Source organism: Anguilla rostrata, chromosome 13 (genome assembly GCF_018555375.3).
Source record: "Anguilla rostrata isolate EN2019 chromosome 13, ASM1855537v3, whole genome shotgun sequence".
NCBI lineage: Eukaryota > Metazoa > Chordata > Actinopteri > Anguilliformes > Anguillidae > Anguilla > Anguilla rostrata.
Window position 1 is genome coordinate 14,922,002 of NC_057945.1, and position 13,671 is coordinate 14,935,672.

Here is a 13,671-nt window from a genome sequence, read left to right on the forward strand (position 1 = left end):
TTCACATTGTGCTTACTGTGCTATACTGCAATTAAATGACAAGAGGTTAAAAACAAACTGATAAAATTAAAGGCTGTGGTGAATCAACAGGCTCCTCATTGGCCACTAAAACTATCAATTTGGTAGATCATTAAGACAATGCAAATGATGAAGAGCCAAACCGGAATAGTTTTAATACGTTTAAGGAATCAATTAGAAAATAAATTAAACAAAAAAATAAAAAATAAACAAACAGCCAATCTCTTGAGAAAGAGACTGGCTGTTGCGGAAATCTAATATAAATGAAACCATATTCCGAAAACATTTGAAATGATTCACGAGTGTCTTGTTGGCAGATTAGACTAATTTGTTAAGAGTAGTTTGTTAAAGTACAAGCAGTAATGATGCCACTGTCCTGGCCTTCACAGGTGGGTGATACCTGGACCTTGGCACAAGGGAGAGCCCACCCTGGTGAAAACTCCAGCTACTAGCCTAAGTTGGAATCTAACTGGAGCCAGCTTCTGCTCCAGCTGGATACCATCTGGAATTCCGGCGATGGTCTGTTGCTGGTACCAAGCTGGCCCACCAGCTGGACATAGTCTTGCCAACGTGGTTGCTATCTCAACCATCGTCTTGCCAGTTTTATCTCCAAACAAGCCTAAAACCAGACCGGAACCAAACTGGAATTTCCATCAGGGTAAGTTATCCTGTCCAGTGTATCATCATTTGCGATGTTTGCTTTGTTTCACAATCTCACCTGAGAGCTTGTCCCCGTGGCAGTTGGGGATGTCATGGTCTGATGCTCTCGCTGGACCACAGCCCAGTTTATGGCATTGCTAAAAACACGCTGTACTATGGATAAAATTATTTATTAATTAAAATTTTATTTATGAAAATCTTTGTATGACACCTTCCTATGTTTAAATGTTCAGACAATTTTAAAAAAAATTATGAACGTGAAGCAAGGAGACGATCCGTGCATTTTTCAATTTGTATTTAATGATGACATAAACAAATAAACCAATGTACAATATACTCCTGAGATTTTAAGCATTGTGTGATGTACAAAAAGAGAAAGTGAAGATGCTGTACGTTGAAACTGTAGCTTCAGTCCTGTAGCTTTGTGTATGCTGTCCTTTGTGCTTTGCGTTAATTAAATATTGTGTGCGTGTGGGAAACATATCGTACATTCCTGGGTTTCATCCATGTGACTTTCCACATCCGGTGTCCCACTAGTACGGCTAACCCAGATGTCAAACAAGTCCAAGCAAATAGGTCAGGTGGCAAGTACTCAATGTAAGATCTCACAGGGTAGAAAACACAGGAGGACATCATGTGAAACTGATAGACAGTTCTTTGCTGTATGGCAATGTGTAGAAATAGACACTTACCGACAGAAAGCTTTGGTGTTATACACAACGTCTCAGCATTCCTGAACGCTTTCAGTATCGCTCTCCCAAACAGAGAAGCGTTAAAATGTCTGCACCCAGTGAAACAGCACAAACTTTAGGCCTTCCCTACGGACAGAACCTGAACACTGAACCAAGGAAAGGGGTGTAACCGAAGAAAATTGTGAGCGTATAATATGAACAACAGCCAAACACACATTATCTTAAGAAACGACTACAGAATTCAGTTGCTTGATGCGTGGTCAAAGAATGGTTACGAATACAAGGCCAGCATCAAATTTACTCTTCTCTCAGCACTATATACACAAGATGATGATTAAAAACTGGAGGGTATATGCAATTAGTACTGGGACCTACATTCTGAGCCAAATCCGTCTTGAACTGTAACTGTCAGCACCAGGGATAAACGTTCATACAGAAGTTTCAGAAATGCTAATCGAACAAACCTTGATTTGATTATTGGCCTGCCATTTGCTCTACCAGCAGTCTCAGCTGGTTTTCTGTGGTACCGGGAGGGGAGACAAAATGGTGGCCCCTTTAGGGAAAAGTCCTGTTTGTCCACCGGTGGGTACGGTAAGTCTTTGAGTCTCTCGGTCTCGAAAAGGAACGGGCCGCTTTGCTCGTTTACATGAAATGAACCACCTCCAAGTCCCTCCTACCTAAAGCCCCCACCCCAAGCACCGTGCACGTCCACCGCCAACGGACGTGGCCACACCGCTCAAACGTCCTCCGCTCCGCTCGCTCCAGCCAGTCGCGCCCCTCGCGGCTCCCGCAGGAAACCTCAGTGCCCGTTGGCCTCTGTGGATGGGGCGGGGGCGGGCGTGGGCGACCTGGAGGCGCGGGCCGCCTTGTCGACGCCGGGGGCGGTCGCCGGGGTACCCTCCAGGGTCTTGCCCAGGCCGCGGGCGGCAATGGCGGAGAGGGGCTTGGGCTGGGCCTGGAGCCCCGGGCTGCAGATGAGGTGGTGGCGCTCCCAGTCCTTGTGTTGGCAGAAGGAGCCGCAGTAGCGCGCGGCGTTGCAGCCGCTGCACGTCTCGCTGGCCTTGCGCCCGCAGTTCCAGCAGCACTGGGGGGTCAAACGGAAGCCATTTGCGTTAAGGTTCTCTCCACGACTTACCGAGTAAACACTTAAACTTACTGCATCAGGGACACAGTCATAACAACTCACTGCAGCAGACACAACGTCTACACTTATCCTCCTGAGACCCGGCAGAAAAAAAGTATTTACATTTCTTTGACACAATACAAGTGTTCTGGATGACAGAAACATGTTGCAGTGAAAATATTTTCTAAAATATTATTCATTTTATTTTTATTGAGTATCCGTTGTAGTGTAGTTGTTTCCACAATGTAGAAAATATGGTGCTTGATACTAAGACACAGAGACTCTTGTTTCCTACAGGGGACAAAAATAAACTGCCAGGTTTTAGGAGGACATCTGAGAAGAGTGAGAAGATGTGGGTGCGGGCTACTGCGAGAGAAAAAAAACACCTGATTCAGCTAATTAAGCTCTCGATCCAAGACCATGATTGGTTGATTAGTAGAATCGGGCATGTCAGAACAAAACTCTGCACCCACAACAGCACCCTTCTCTGATTAGCCTGGACGCCCCTGATCCAAACGCGCAGCCCAACTGCTGGTTTCCAGTTGGACACGTCCCGACAGATTTGACGGAGAACCAACTCAGTCATTCACTGGTGCTCTTTTCCAAAAACAATCTCCCCAGGTCTTTGGCACACTAAGCTACATATTCAGTCTACCAGCAGTTCACTTTGTCCTGAAGTGTGAGTGATGGCTTTAGGCTACAGTTAATTTTTTTATTTTTCATTTTAAACAACGTCCCTGTTTACCAACTTTGGTAACGTCAGATATAAAATTCAAAGGAATATATGTTTGAATCTATTTTTTATATATAGTAACTTATCACATAAAGCACAAGATAAGCTGAAATTAAGCTATGCGTTTGTGACTGTGTACCATACATTACTATGTGTGTGTGCTTAACAATACAACATGCTTGTCATCGCGTGTGTCCAGTAGTATACTGATGCGTGTATGCTCAAATGTATGACTGATCTACGTGTGTGCGTGCGCAATCGAACGCGCGTTTCTATGCGACGCTCACCTCGCTGGAGTCCTCCTGCTCGTTGATGACCTGGATGGCATCCTCGGTGGCCTTCCTCTTGGCCTCGGCGAGGGTCTTCTCCATCTTGGCCCTCTCGGCCGCGATCATCTCGAAGGCCTTCTGCTCCGCCTCGGCCACCGCCTTCTGGACCTCGTCCATGGCCTGCCGCTTCACCTCGTTCACCGCCTCCTCTGGAGGAGACGAAAATGGTGGTTAGAGCCTGGGTCCGACCCCCCTGACCCCGCGTCCCTGTAACGCGCCCGCCAACCGCCCTTCCCCCTCGTAGAAGCTCGGCTCACACAGCAACTTAGCCTCAGAAAAGCTGTGTAGCTACGGTTCATGTACAGTCCACGTAATGCTCAGTAATATCAACAATTAAAAAATCAATACCAAGGCCTTGATTCACTCGACATTGTCTTTAACTTGCAAATACATGAGACTTTTTTGTGGGGCAAGACTAAACAAAGCATTGTTTTTGTTTGTAAGCTGAAGTCAAGAACAAATGTTTATTGAGTCCAGACCTTACACACACTTATTGAAGGTGACAGCTCGGAGACCCTGAACTTGAGTGGACTGGAGTTCAGAAAAAGGACAACACATGTTGGGGAGGCCAAAGAAAAGAGGCATCTCATTACTGCTCTCTTTCTCCAAATTCCTCCCACAGCACTGGGACCAGGGAGAGAAGAGGAGGAAGAAGAGGAGGAGGAGGAGGAGGCAGATGGCTCAGAGCCGTGGAGGGAGGGATGAGCCTGGACAGGCGGACCGGGCCGCCCTGGTCCTTACCGGCTTTTCTCCAGATCTCATCCGGAACGTAGCCGGAGCCGGGCCGCGGGGCGAGGTCTCTCTGGGCGTCTGTGGGCAGAGAGGAGGGAGCCGGCGTCAGGGAGCGCGCTTCGGACTCTCCGAGGGGCCGCGCGATTGGCCGGCTAGCGGAGGGCCCCGCGTTAGCCAAGACCAACTCTCACCCCACCCGCCCCCCCGTTTTGGACGGCCCCCACTCGCAGATGGCTCCGATCTGTGGGAGCCGGGGCTGGTCCTTAAGAGAACAGCGCTCTCGCCTTCTGTCCCGATCTGGACCGAGCTCACGCGCGCCAGGGTACGTCCGCACCGGCGCGCTGGTCTCATTTACCAGCCAGGCCACTAGAGGGCAGTGATGGCCCAGGAAAATGATTTCCATTTACTTTTTGGTGACTGAGATTTGGAGTCTGCTGCAGATGCCAGTTTGACATTTCTTAATGCTTCAAAAGCACTAATGAAGCCCTTTTTGTGTGTTCCTAGTGGAATGACCATTTTCCAGTCATAGTTACAATTGGGATATGAATAGAAGTCCACCAAAAATGTACTCCATTTAACTCGCTAACCGCCAGTTAACAGCACAGAGTCCTGCATTAGCCTCAGTGTCTTTGATAAGCTAACGTACGAGCTACACAATAGCTTCCTCATGGGGATCTGAGTGTGGCTGAAAGGACTCACCGGGATTCCCGTTCTCCGCCGTGCGGGGGCTGTGGCTCTTGGAGAAGGGCGGGCCGCTCTTCCTGGTCTCCTCCTCGCTGGAGCGCCTCCTCCAGTAGTTGAGCTCCTCCCTGTCGGACTCCTGGCAGCGGCGGAGCACGTTGATGGAGCGCCGGGTCTTCTCCACCATGTCCACGATGCAGTTCAGCACCTGGCGAGCGCGGCGAAGAGAGAGCCGTCAAGGATGTCTGTGACGTCTCGACTCATCCTGGCTCAAGGTAACGCTCACTGACTCACTGTCTGTGTGATGTTATAGGGGTGTGCGTACGACAGTACTGTTCAAGCAGTGGAGGTCTGTGATTCATACCAATATAATTCAAACTATGGGAATTCATTTCCTGTGTTACCCATGTACTCTATGTCTGAAACATGTAGTAGGTTTACAAAATTTAAGAAGAAAATACTTGTTATACATGCAGCAGTAAACACAAAATGAAACAGAAGCGGAAACAAATATGCTGCCATTTTTTATGTTTCGGTGCGACAATCATATGCAGGATATTATTCATTTAGGAGTGTACTATTGCGTTCTCAACATGATTTATAAGCTATATTTTCTCATCACCACCTATCAAGCACCCTGGTATAATTACAAAAGTTCTCCTATTGGATTGCTGAGACCATTATAAATAGCACTGTGCTGCAAAATGACCATTAATATAGGAAATTATTGCATTGTACATTTTTTCTCTTTTTCTATTAATGGATGTGAGCGATGTCATAAAATAACATGAGAAGGTCTTGAAAGGTTTAAGCTTGGCTGCGCGTCCCCCTCCCATGTCCAGCCCGCTGGACATCAGAGCAGTTCTTACGTGGTCCAGATGACGCCATTCGTCAGCCCACTCCCTCTCCGTCAGTCGGTGGTCCACCGGGTCCTCGCCGTAGCCCCCGTTGGTGCCTGATCAAAAAGACGTCACGCGTTAAGGGCCAAACGAGCGGCGACCGTCCCCGCTGAGTCGCGCTGAAATAGCGTGCACTGTTCAACTTCCTCCTGAGCGCTTTGAGAGCGGCGCTGCGAAGACGACGCGGTCTTTACGACCGCAGAGTCAGCCCATGAGAGGCAGCCAGTTTAATAACGCAAGAAATCTGGTCAAAAACCGACATTTATATCTGAAGCGCATGGTAGCGTTAGCAGTAAAACCCTGAAGTGTAGCGGAGAGACGTTTTCGTAGGCGCCTTCCCAGAGAATGTGCGCCCTGGCGCTTCTCCCCACGGCGGATACTTGGCGCTTTTTTTCCTCCCCCGGCGCGGTGGCCTCGTGCCGCGGAGAAGTGGGGTTTAAACCGGTTTAATGTTGGGGGGGGGTGGGGGCGATCGGCCTCCCCGTGCCGACGCCGCGGCGGCGCGTATCCGCCAGGCCCCGCTCCGGAGGGAGAGCCTCCTGATGAAAACCAGACGTCCTCCGCGCCGCTCGACGAGCTCAAGGGCCAACATCTGGGAATCAGCTGTCAGCGCGCGCCCCCCCTCCCCCCCCCCACTCCTCTGCTCCCGCCCCGCTGCCGCCAGTTACGCGGCGCTCGGGCCCCGTCTGGAACTCGCCGCTTCGCCGGCATTCCGGAGGGGAGCCGTTCTGGCTGCGCCTCGCCGGTCGCCTCCAAGCGGCCCAGACCACGCTGGACGAACCGCGCTTGGAACCGCCCTCCCCCACACCGGCCCGCTTGGTCACCGCGTCTACACTGCTTTTCCTCAAAGCTTCTCGCAAAGCTCACAAAGCAACCCTGGGAGGCTATCCGGCCCACAGTACAGCAGAACCATAGAGTTTTTCTCGCACTGCTTTGTGAAGACGTGAACGGCACATTATTTTCAACCGTGACTGTTTTTGTAAAATTGTGGCCATGAGAGGATTTTTTTGGGGGGTTTGTAATAAGTAGAAGACATTTGTGAGATGAACAAAATGGAAAATCAAAAAAAGAAACCCGCTACTCAGTTTCTTTTCTTATTCCTTATTCATCAAGAAAAATTGGTTTCCGTTGACCTACTCAATTCAAGAAGCCAGCTATTATCAGATGCAAGAATGTGAAAATATAGATTACAGTCCAGGTTCCGACACACCCCCGCGCTAAGCTGATGCATGCTTTGTCGTAGTGATTGCTGATGACAAAAAGACCACATTTAAATATTGTGCTTCTAATCAGTCTCCTGATTGGCTGAGGGTTACCTGGGAGACGGGGTCTGTCTTTGAGGTCCCGGAGCTCCAGGATTCGCTGGGGGTCGCGGTACAGGTGGGGCACGGCGATGTCTTCCAGGGCGTAGTGCTGCAGGGGCGGGGGCGTGGGGTGCAGCTGGCTGCTCAGGGGGAGGGGGTGGGCCGGGCTGTGGCGGGGGGCGGGGCTGATGGTGCATATGCGCTTGGCGGGGGGCTCCAGAGGCCCAGGAAGGCGCTCATGAAAGCCGTTCTCTTTGCCCCTTTTGAAGCAAGGCAAAAAGCAAAATGGCATATTAATCCCACTACAAAAATACATTAGGCACCGTACTCAATTTTACTGGAGGGCTTTCCCTTTATCAGTGTCCTTGAAATAAATAAAATAAGACTATATTTAATTTTTTTAATTAAAATAATTTATTTTAAAGCGAATACAAGCAGCATCAATTGCCAGTGTTGGCAAAATACATGCACGTGGGCCATCTTGGTGATCTACCATCCTGGAGGTTCACTCCAACCCTAACAAAGCACACCTCACTCAACAGCTAGAGAGCTCATTGAGCTGCTAATTAGTAGAGTCAGGTGTGCCCAATTAGGGTTGAAATGAAAACCTACAGGACGGTAGATTTCCAGGAACAGGGTTGACCATCACTGATCTCTGAGAATAATGAGCCTTGTGACAGTGAGGGGCCGGGCTGTGACTGTAGAGGGGCGGGGCTGGGGCAGCAGGGGGGCGGGGCTGGGGCAGCAGGGGGCGGGGCTCACCTGTTGGGGCTGTGCCTCTTGGCGCCGGCGCTGTCGCTGGGCTCCAGGAGGAGCTCGGAGGAGTCGGGCGGGGACGCCAGCGTGGTGCTGAGCAGCAGGTGCTCGTGCTGGGAGAGGTACTGGGCCGGCGTCTGCTTGGCGGCACGGGCGCAGTGCAGGAGCTCCCTCTGCAGGAGGGGCAGGTTGGCCTGCAGGAGGGGGGCGGAACAGGAAGTCGTTAGAGGGACCATAACAGTACCTCACTCACACACAAACACACACACAAGCAAGCAAACAAACGCCACTTAATGCAGCAGCCAGACAGGAGTTATCACACAGTAAGTGCATTATTATTAGCTCAGGATATTTTTTCCTGCTGTAGCAGTCTCCCATCAATTTTCGATGAGGTCAGTTCAAATGACACGCTCAAAACTACATTTCCCAGTCTATTTACTTGAGTCTCTCTCGTGAAACATCAATTATTTACTTAATTTATTCGGTGAATGCCTGACAGGGGAAAAAAGAGCAGCAGAACAGGAGCTGTTGCCGACAGGATAAATGCAATAAAAGATGTAAGCCACGTTATATGCATAATAAATTCATAGTGTATTAAATTGCCTTACACATACTCGCTGAGTTTAGAACAGACAATGCAAATCTACTCAAAAGGACTGCCAGAGCCAAGCAGCTGTAGGAAAATAACTACAGGCATTTTGACTAGTCTTCTTCAGGAGCTGCAGAACAATAGTAGATGAGTCAATTTCATCGCTTGTTTTGAACACAAGACCAAGAGCAAACTTGCTCTAATAAATATAATTGTTTGCATAGAGGGCTGCTGTACTTTGCAGACATTCTGCATTGAGCTAAACTACACAAACTGCAACTGGTTGACATTGCAAAGGCTTCTCCTGCATGCATCGTGCCTTTCAGAAACTGTGGCACGAATAAATCGGGTTTCTTCTCTTCTGAGGTTTTTCTGCATGGACCTCACAGCGCGAGCCCAACTCCTCGAACCAGCCTTTCGCCCCCCCCCCCCACCCCCCCCCCCCTCGGTCTCAGGAGCGTTACGGACGCCCCAGCGATGTTCCGCCACGCGCACCGGAGGGAGGGTGAGCGAACGCAGACCCCCTCCACCCCCTCTCTGGCGTAATGAGAAGCAGGCACCAGGCACCAGCGAGCGTAATTACCCCCACTTCCTTGTTCTCCGGTTTGGGCCCCGGCGCATATGTTGCCTGTCATCTCGGCCCTCTTCCACGGGCGGAAACAAGATTTAAGGCGCCCTCGGAGCTGAATGCCGGCATTAATTCGGCGCGGAGCCCATATGTCGCGTTCGCCTCATAAAAATAGGGGGGAGAGGGTTGGGGGGGGCAGGAAGTGTTCCAGTTATGTTTCACACTCCTGAGTTCTCAGGCTAATTTGTGGGAAGGGGGGCGGTTGGTCGGTACTCTGATTTCACCGGTTGTAGTGGAGTGTTGTCATAAATAACAGAGACAGAAAGAAGGTATGGCCAAGCACAGTGCACCGTAGAAAGCGATAGGGGTTGCCTAAATATTAGTCCGTTTGAAATGTCAATAGTCACAGCCAAGTGAAGGGGAATTTGCAAGGGGGGCAGGGATATGTAGTTCCTACTGGACACCACAGACGGCTAGGTTATTTAAGACTTGACAGCAAGCATGAAAATCTCGGTAATGTTTCAATTTGTTCAGGAAATGTTAAATGCACGCCTTTATTAACCGTTCACATGAGCATTATCATCAACAAAGACAACAGAGGAAAAAAGCAATTAGGTGCAACACACTGAAACAAAAGGGTTTTCTTCGCCTTTCTCCTGCAGATAATAATTCCCTTGACTGTGCGACCTGAAGATAATTACCATGCACTGCCTTTTACAAAAGAAATAAGGAAAACGTCTACGTGCTCATGCAAAGGTAGTAAATGTTTTCACCATGATGCATAACACTGAAAACGAATGTCTGGACCTTCCTCGTGGTCCTTGTAGGATGCAGCGTCTGCAGACAAGTTTTCCAGTCTGTTCCTTTAGCACAGTGGTAACCAACTCTGTTCCTGGAGATCTACTGTCCTGTAGGTTTTAATTTCAACCTCAATTTGGCACACCTGACTCTACCAATAAGCAGCTCAACAAGATCTCTAAGCTGTTGAGTGAGGTGTGCTTTGTTAGGGTTGGAGTGAAACCCCTCAGGAGGATAGATCTCCAGGAACAGGGTTAGTTACCACTGCTTTAGCAGTTGTGTGTAATGACTAAATCTTCACTAAACACAATAGTTTCCTTTCCCCTGTTCTGAGAGGAATAAAGTTAAACCAGCTTGCTGCAGATTAAGTACTAAAAACCATAATTTGGACTGAACAAGTCTTAAGCGAATACAGAAATAGGTGCGAGGCGCTCCTTTTTGAAGCAGTCCCTCAGCACAGCTATGTAGTCAATCCAGGGCACACTGCGCACAGGCCAACAGCAGGAACCCGACTGACCAGAAGAGGGCGCTACAGCAGGATATGGTGAGGGCAACCACACTGAGAGACACTCCTCCCTCATTCCCTGGGATGACACTGCCAATCACAGGCTGACCTGCAGGGCTACCAGCCAGTCGCCACCAGCGCAGCCAGGGTTCTACACTGAAACGTACGCTCAGACGGCCCCTAATTCTTCGCTCATAGACAGATAGGTGGCGGGGCAGTTTCCCAAAGCCAGAGGGCACCTCACCTTTAGGAAAGGGATGACGAAGGGTCTCAGGGGGAAGTTGGTGGCCTCCTGAAGCCGGGCATGGAACTCCTCAATGGTGACTGTAGAGTTCTGCGGGGGACAACCACACAGAGACGCTCAGGTTGCGGTTCAGGCATACCGAACCAGTCCGTTAACCGCCCGGTCCTAAGTCTAGGAGAGGTGGCGGACGGTTCTCCCGCCAAAGGGCAAATCGGAGGGTGGGGGAGGGCTTGCTGACACTCACCACCAGGGCCAGGACCAGGCTGCGCACGCTCTCGCCGATCTCGGGGGAGATGTCGTTGCCGAACTGCTGCAGCGTGGTCAGGAAGCGCTTCAGCTTGCTGAGCTGGCGCGCCCCGCAGGTCGCCGGGAGCTGCTGGTTGGCCAGCGAGGAGGAGGAGGAGGAGGAAGGCCCGTTGCTGTAGCGCTGCGGGGGCGAGGGGACCGCGTTCAGGGTAGGAGGGGAATGATTGATCCCGTTGGTCACTAAGGAGAAAAGCCAGAAAGACGGGGGGATGAAAATATCCAATTCTCCCTCAGGGAACAAACTACATATGACCATCCTATAAATACTATTAATACACTAAATACAGCCCTCATATTACATCCCTGAATACCTTATATATATTATATCCCAATACCTTATGCAAATATCTAGCTTTATGTACAGCTACCAAAGTTTCTTTATAAGCTGCCTTGATGTTGATGCAAACTAGCAATAAAGAGGTGAGCTGGCAAAATTCCCAACCTGGCTCTCTCAAACTTGCCACCTAATCATCCCCTGATTTCATTGGCTAAAAAATGCCCTTTCCTTCTCCCCCTTAGCTAATTTGTGGTGAGCGTTCTGGCGCAAAATGGCTGCCATGAATCACCCAGGCGGGTGCTACACATTGGTGGTGGGTGAGGTGAGTTCCCACTCATCACCGTAAAGCACTTTGAGCGTTCGTAAAAGTGCTGTATAAATGCAATAGTGCATTCATTCATTCAGCTCTGCTGTCTCGGGGGAGTCGTTAGGCTTGATTGGACAAGCCTGCGTCCTTGGGGAGCAGGGCAGGCCTCGACTGGACCAGGCGGCGGCGGCGACGGCGGGGCAGGGGGGGCGGGGGTACTCACGCGAGGTGGAGGAGAAGGAGGCCGGGCGCGGGCCGCTGGGGTTGACGGACGGCAGGGGCGGCATGGCGGAGGGAACGGACCTGGCGTGAGCTTTCACATCCACAGGAGAACCGGGCATGGCAGGGGTCGTCTTCGCTCCGCTGTCTGAAAGAGAGGCGGGGGGGGTGGGTCAGTCACCGATTCGCCACGGCCGCGCCCAGCCAGACGTACACACCACTCCTGAGGTGCATGCGTAGCACTGAATGCCATTCAGGGTATTATCAGAAGTGTGCTAGGGTGCTGAGCGGAATCCACCCATTGGTGGCTTTTGGTCAATCCTACTGATTTCAGTATAGTACCTGCATAGTACTTTTTACAAAACACTGTCACAAAGACACTTCAACAGAGGAAACAGCAAGGAAAATTGGGCAGAACCAGACCTGAGCCCCCAATAAGCGAGCGAGGGAAAAATATACACAAATAAAACTTCCCGGTGGGAAGAAAAACACTCAATTACTATAGACTTGCTTCTAGTAAGACCCAGAAGAATGACTCAAACATCTACACGTTACAAGTGTTATCTACACCACTGAAACGCATTCATCCAGAAAGGGGGGCTGGGGGGGGGAAGTCGGGGGGTTTTCCCCCCGGACCCCGCCGGTCATTCGGGAAGGAGGACCCCGTGCGATCTCCTCCGCGCACACAAAAAAAAAAAAAACGCCGGGAGAAGGCCAACCTTGTTCCCCGAATTAGCCAGATGTCACGCCTTGAAGCGCACTGAGATCTATAGCGGAGGCGCTGAAGAAGGGGGCCATTGTGAAGAGAAGAATGCCCTGTCACTGAGCACTCCGGGCCGGGAGATCTGCTATTTCATGCTTACTAACGAGAGCCCCGAGAGCTATTGAGAGTTAAATGCGCACTCTCATTGTGGCCCCTGACTCGGGGCAGGCCACCAGATCCTGGGAGATAAAACAAACTGGTATTCTATTGCTCTCGAGAAACCAAGACCATGAAGACTCCATTTGTCTGCATTGGGGAAAAGCCGGGCAATCAAACTGAATGGGCTGCAGATCGGGTCCTCACAGGGGATAAGAATTTCACAGTTTAAATATCTCACAATATCCCGTCTTTTTGCTAAACACCAGAACAACTCTTTGTAATGCATCTTTAAAGATATCCCTGGCCGGCTAATTTGAGTCCTGTGTCATTGTCTTGTCGGAGCAGATGCTAATACAAAGCTCTCTTGAGTAATTCGGTTTGACAAAGTAATGATTGGCCGTAGCGCTGTCTACGTTTAATCCGGTACTCGCACATAGCCTTGCGTATAGCCTAGCGAGCGACCGCAGTCTGGCTTTATCCGAAGATAAAAACATAAGAATAAACTGAATATCGAACAACACTGCAAATAAATAAATAAATACAATTCTAACACGGCTGTAATCCAATAAAAATAAAAGGTTATTACACTTCATGTTCAACCCCCTCTGCCCCACTGGTCATTTCTGCCTCTGTGTTTTGTATTGTATGCGGGGGGAAAAATGAAACCCATAACTTAAAACTGCTCTGGTGGTCTACATCGGCGATATTTTATGAGAGTTCGGGCATGCACTTTTTAAATGCCTTTCATCAAGAAATCAAAGTGAACAAATATGAGCAGGCCATGTAACAGCCTGAAGACATTCAGAACAAAGCAAAAAATGAAACAGAAAAAGGTTAAAAGGTTGTGCAATTTAAGTGAGAAAATGTCCTGAACTCAACTATTTATAAAAGCCAGAATGTTCTTCTAAATAGAAGCCTTACATTCATCCCATTAGTTCCCCTAATTTATGTTTCCTATATTTCGTAATATACCAGTGATGAATATCTACTGACATAAGACACACAACACATTAAAGAATGAGCCTTCATTGATGTAGGCTATCTCCACACTTCAAAAATATACTATTAC

General features: G+C 49.6%; 1 protein-coding gene across 5 annotated transcripts in view; it reads right to left on the reverse strand.

Annotated features, from left to right (window-relative positions):
- Positions 1–958: 958 nt before the first annotated feature.
- The window catches only part of LOC135237691 (protein CBFA2T2-like), a 37,136-nt gene continuing 24,423 nt past the window's right edge, over positions 959–13,671 (reverse strand). For all 5 annotated transcript variants that reach the window (XM_064305054.1, XM_064305050.1, XM_064305053.1 and 2 more), the window contains exons 2-11: positions 11,745–11,888; positions 10,876–11,117; positions 10,632–10,721; positions 7,934–8,121; positions 7,184–7,431; positions 5,838–5,923; positions 4,987–5,176; positions 4,297–4,365; positions 3,514–3,704; positions 959–2,454 (exon numbers count right to left, since the gene is read on the reverse strand). In XM_064305054.1, coding sequence (XP_064161124.1) covers positions 2,170–2,454; positions 3,514–3,704; positions 4,297–4,365; positions 4,987–5,176; positions 5,838–5,923; positions 7,184–7,431; positions 7,934–8,121; positions 10,632–10,721; positions 10,876–11,117; positions 11,745–11,862 — 1,707 coding nt within the window. In that variant the 5' untranslated portion in view covers positions 11,863–11,888 and the 3' untranslated portion in view covers positions 959–2,169. The remainder of the gene's footprint in view (positions 2,455–3,513; positions 3,705–4,296; positions 4,366–4,986; positions 5,177–5,837; positions 5,924–7,183; positions 7,432–7,933; positions 8,122–10,631; positions 10,722–10,875; positions 11,118–11,744; positions 11,889–13,671) is intronic.